This window comes from Nannobrachium achirus (genome assembly GCF_963921795.1).
Source record: "Nannobrachium achirus genome assembly, chromosome: 1".
NCBI lineage: Eukaryota > Metazoa > Chordata > Actinopteri > Myctophiformes > Myctophidae > Nannobrachium > Nannobrachium achirus.
In genome coordinates, this window is record NC_137810.1 from 1,945,900 (window position 1) to 1,948,701 (window position 2,802).

Sequence of the window (2,802 nt, forward strand, 5' to 3'; positions counted from 1 at the left end):
AGCTGGTTAATAGAGCCTGGACACGCACACGCACACACACACACACACACACACACACACACACACACACACACAGTTCTGTTTAAATAAATTTTAAACAGAACTTTAAATAAATTTAAATAAAATTAAATAAAATATAGTTACAATTGGTTTGTATAGGATGGGGGTGTGTCTGATCTTTAAAGGCTGTTTTCCTCAAAATGTGTTTTTCCTCATACTTGGGTACATAAATCTCCACTTCAGTTGTACCCACATACACCAAACCTTCATTTCATTCGTATCAAAATCCTGAAGATTGTTTACAGAAGGGTTTGTTGATATATCATTCATAGCCTGATTTACATCACATTTCATTCCTAAAAAACATTTTCTTTTTTTTATGCCTGTTGACACTATTTTATGATTTATGGAGTGAAAAAAAGAGATATCTAAAATCCCCTCAGTAATTTGTTTTGTCTCTAATATGTCAAGAAAAGGAAACAATAGTTTTGAACCTGGCATTATCCAATCTTCAGATTTATGTACCTGAAAAGTATGCGAATTGGGAATTATTAGCGTATATAATGCCTAATTTGCATATCTAAACATGTAATTTCAGAAAACTCGCAATTAAAAAATCCTTAGTCTTGATGTAATATGAATCAACTGGAAAAGTCTCATTGTGGTAGCTATTAGTTGTTGTTTCTTTTTTACCCTATTCACCTGTAGTGTCTCGTCAAACTGTCTACTTCTTCAGTCTCAGAATGGCATCATGTACGTACAGTACGGGGACAGAATGGCATCATGTACGTACAGTACGGGGACATACTGAAGCAGAGCCTTATGGCAGGATTCCAACATGATAACTGCCCCAAACACTCCTCCAACACAACCACTGCCTTAATAAAGGTTCATTATTGTTACGTCTTTTGTACAGGTACATAAGAGTAAAATTTGTTTTTGTTTGGCATCCTTCAGACAATGCAGTCGTATATCAAAAAAACAATATAATAGCAGCAAACCACATCTAATAATAATAATCTAAAAAGGTGTAAATAATAGTAAGATGTAAAAATGAAAAATAAAGGAGTGCAAAAGGCAAAAAGAGCAACAGGTGCTGAGGGGAATCATCAAAGATCCTCACCATCCCAACCACAGCCTGTTCAAGATGTTGCCGCATGGAAATCGGCTACGCAGTCTCAAAGCTACCAGCAACAGACTGCAGTCTCAAAGCTACCAGCAACAGACTGCAGTCTCAAAGCTACCAGCAACAGACTGCAGTCTCAAAGCTACCAGCAACAGACTGCAGTCTCAAAGCTACCAACAACAGACTGCAGCCTCAAAGCTACTAGAAACAGACTGCAGTCTCAAAGCTACTAGAAACAGACTGCAGTCTCAAAGCTACCAGCAACAGACTGCAGTCTCAAAGCTACCAGCAACAGACTGCAGTCTCAAAGCTACCAACAACAGACTGCAGTCTCAAAGCTACAAGCAACAGACTGCAGTCTCAAAGCTACCAGCAACAGACTGCAGTCTCAAAGCTACCAGCAACAGACTGCAGTCTCAAAGCTACCAGCAACAGACTGCAGTCTCAAAGCTACCAACAACAGACTGCAGCCTCAAAGCTACTAGAAACAGACTGCAGTCTCAAAGCTACTAGAAACAGACTGCAGTCTCAAAGCTACCAGCAACAGACTGCAGTCTCAAAGCTACCAGCAACAGACTGCAGTCTCAAAGCTACCAACAACAGACTGCAGTCTCAAAGCTACAAGCAACAGACTGCAGTCTCAAAGCTACCAGCAACAGACTGCAGTCTCAAAGCTACCAACAACAGACTGCAGTCTCAAAGCTACCAGCAACAGACTGCAGTCTCAAAGCTACCAGCAACAGACTGCAGTCTCAAAGCTACCAGCAACAGACTGCAAAAAAGCTTCTTTCCACAAACAATCAGGCACATGAACAAACTGTCAAAGATGAGAACGGTCCAGGGCAAAAGGAATTGCTAGCACTGTGAAGTTGTTTACAAGTTACAGTACAGTAGCTACTACGGGGAAAAAAAATGCCATTGGTGTATAAAATACCCCAAACTTTATGCACATGTACAGCTGAGATGCTTTTCTCATTCTCTTTGCCCTTTTGCTTTTGCACTCTCTTTCTTTCCTAAGTCATTATTACTTATTATTTTATCTTTAGATGTGTTGTTTCGTGTTGTTCTGATTTATTATATGTATATATCATTGCATTGTCTGTAAGGATGCCTAACAAACATATGTTTTACTCTTATGTACCTGTACAAAAGACCTAACAATAAAGTACAACCTTGACCTTGGTAAAGGTGATTGACTGGCCAAGCATGTGTCCAGACCTAAACCCTATTGAGCATCTGTGAGGCATCCCTAAATGGAAGGTGGAGGAGCACAAGGTCTCTAACACATGCAGTGGCAGAGCCAGGATTTACCAACTGGCAAGGCCTGGCACAATGTGGGTGGCGAACAACATTTTAAAACACTTCCCAAGCAACGTGGAGATATGTCTTTGCTTCATAGATAGCCGTATCACTGCATCACGCCACAAATATTTTCATTATTCTTGGGTGGGCACAAGAACGAAATGGCTTTGCCCCTGCTCTAACACCACCAGCTCTGTGATGGAGGAGTCATGGAGGAGTGGAAGAGGGTTCCGGTGGCAACAAGCTGGAAAGTAATGGTGGCCACACAAAATATTCACACAATTTGGACAGTTTCACTTTTTCTTTTTGCCAGCAGTTTAGTATGTCGAGTTATGGGTAGGGGTATTAGGGTATATGGGGTATATTAGGGTACC

General features: G+C 40.6%; 1 protein-coding gene across 1 annotated transcript in view; it reads right to left on the bottom strand.

The window, feature by feature from the left end:
• Positions 1–2,606: 2,606 nt before the first annotated feature.
• The window catches only part of nfia (nuclear factor I/A), a gene marked incomplete at both ends in the record, with an annotated part of 170,391 nt that continues 170,195 nt past the window's right edge, over positions 2,607–2,802 (bottom strand). Inside the window, 1 exon segment of the mRNA XM_080750020.1 lies at positions 2,607–2,672. Within this exon segment, the coding sequence (XP_080606146.1) occupies positions 2,607–2,672 (66 nt within the window).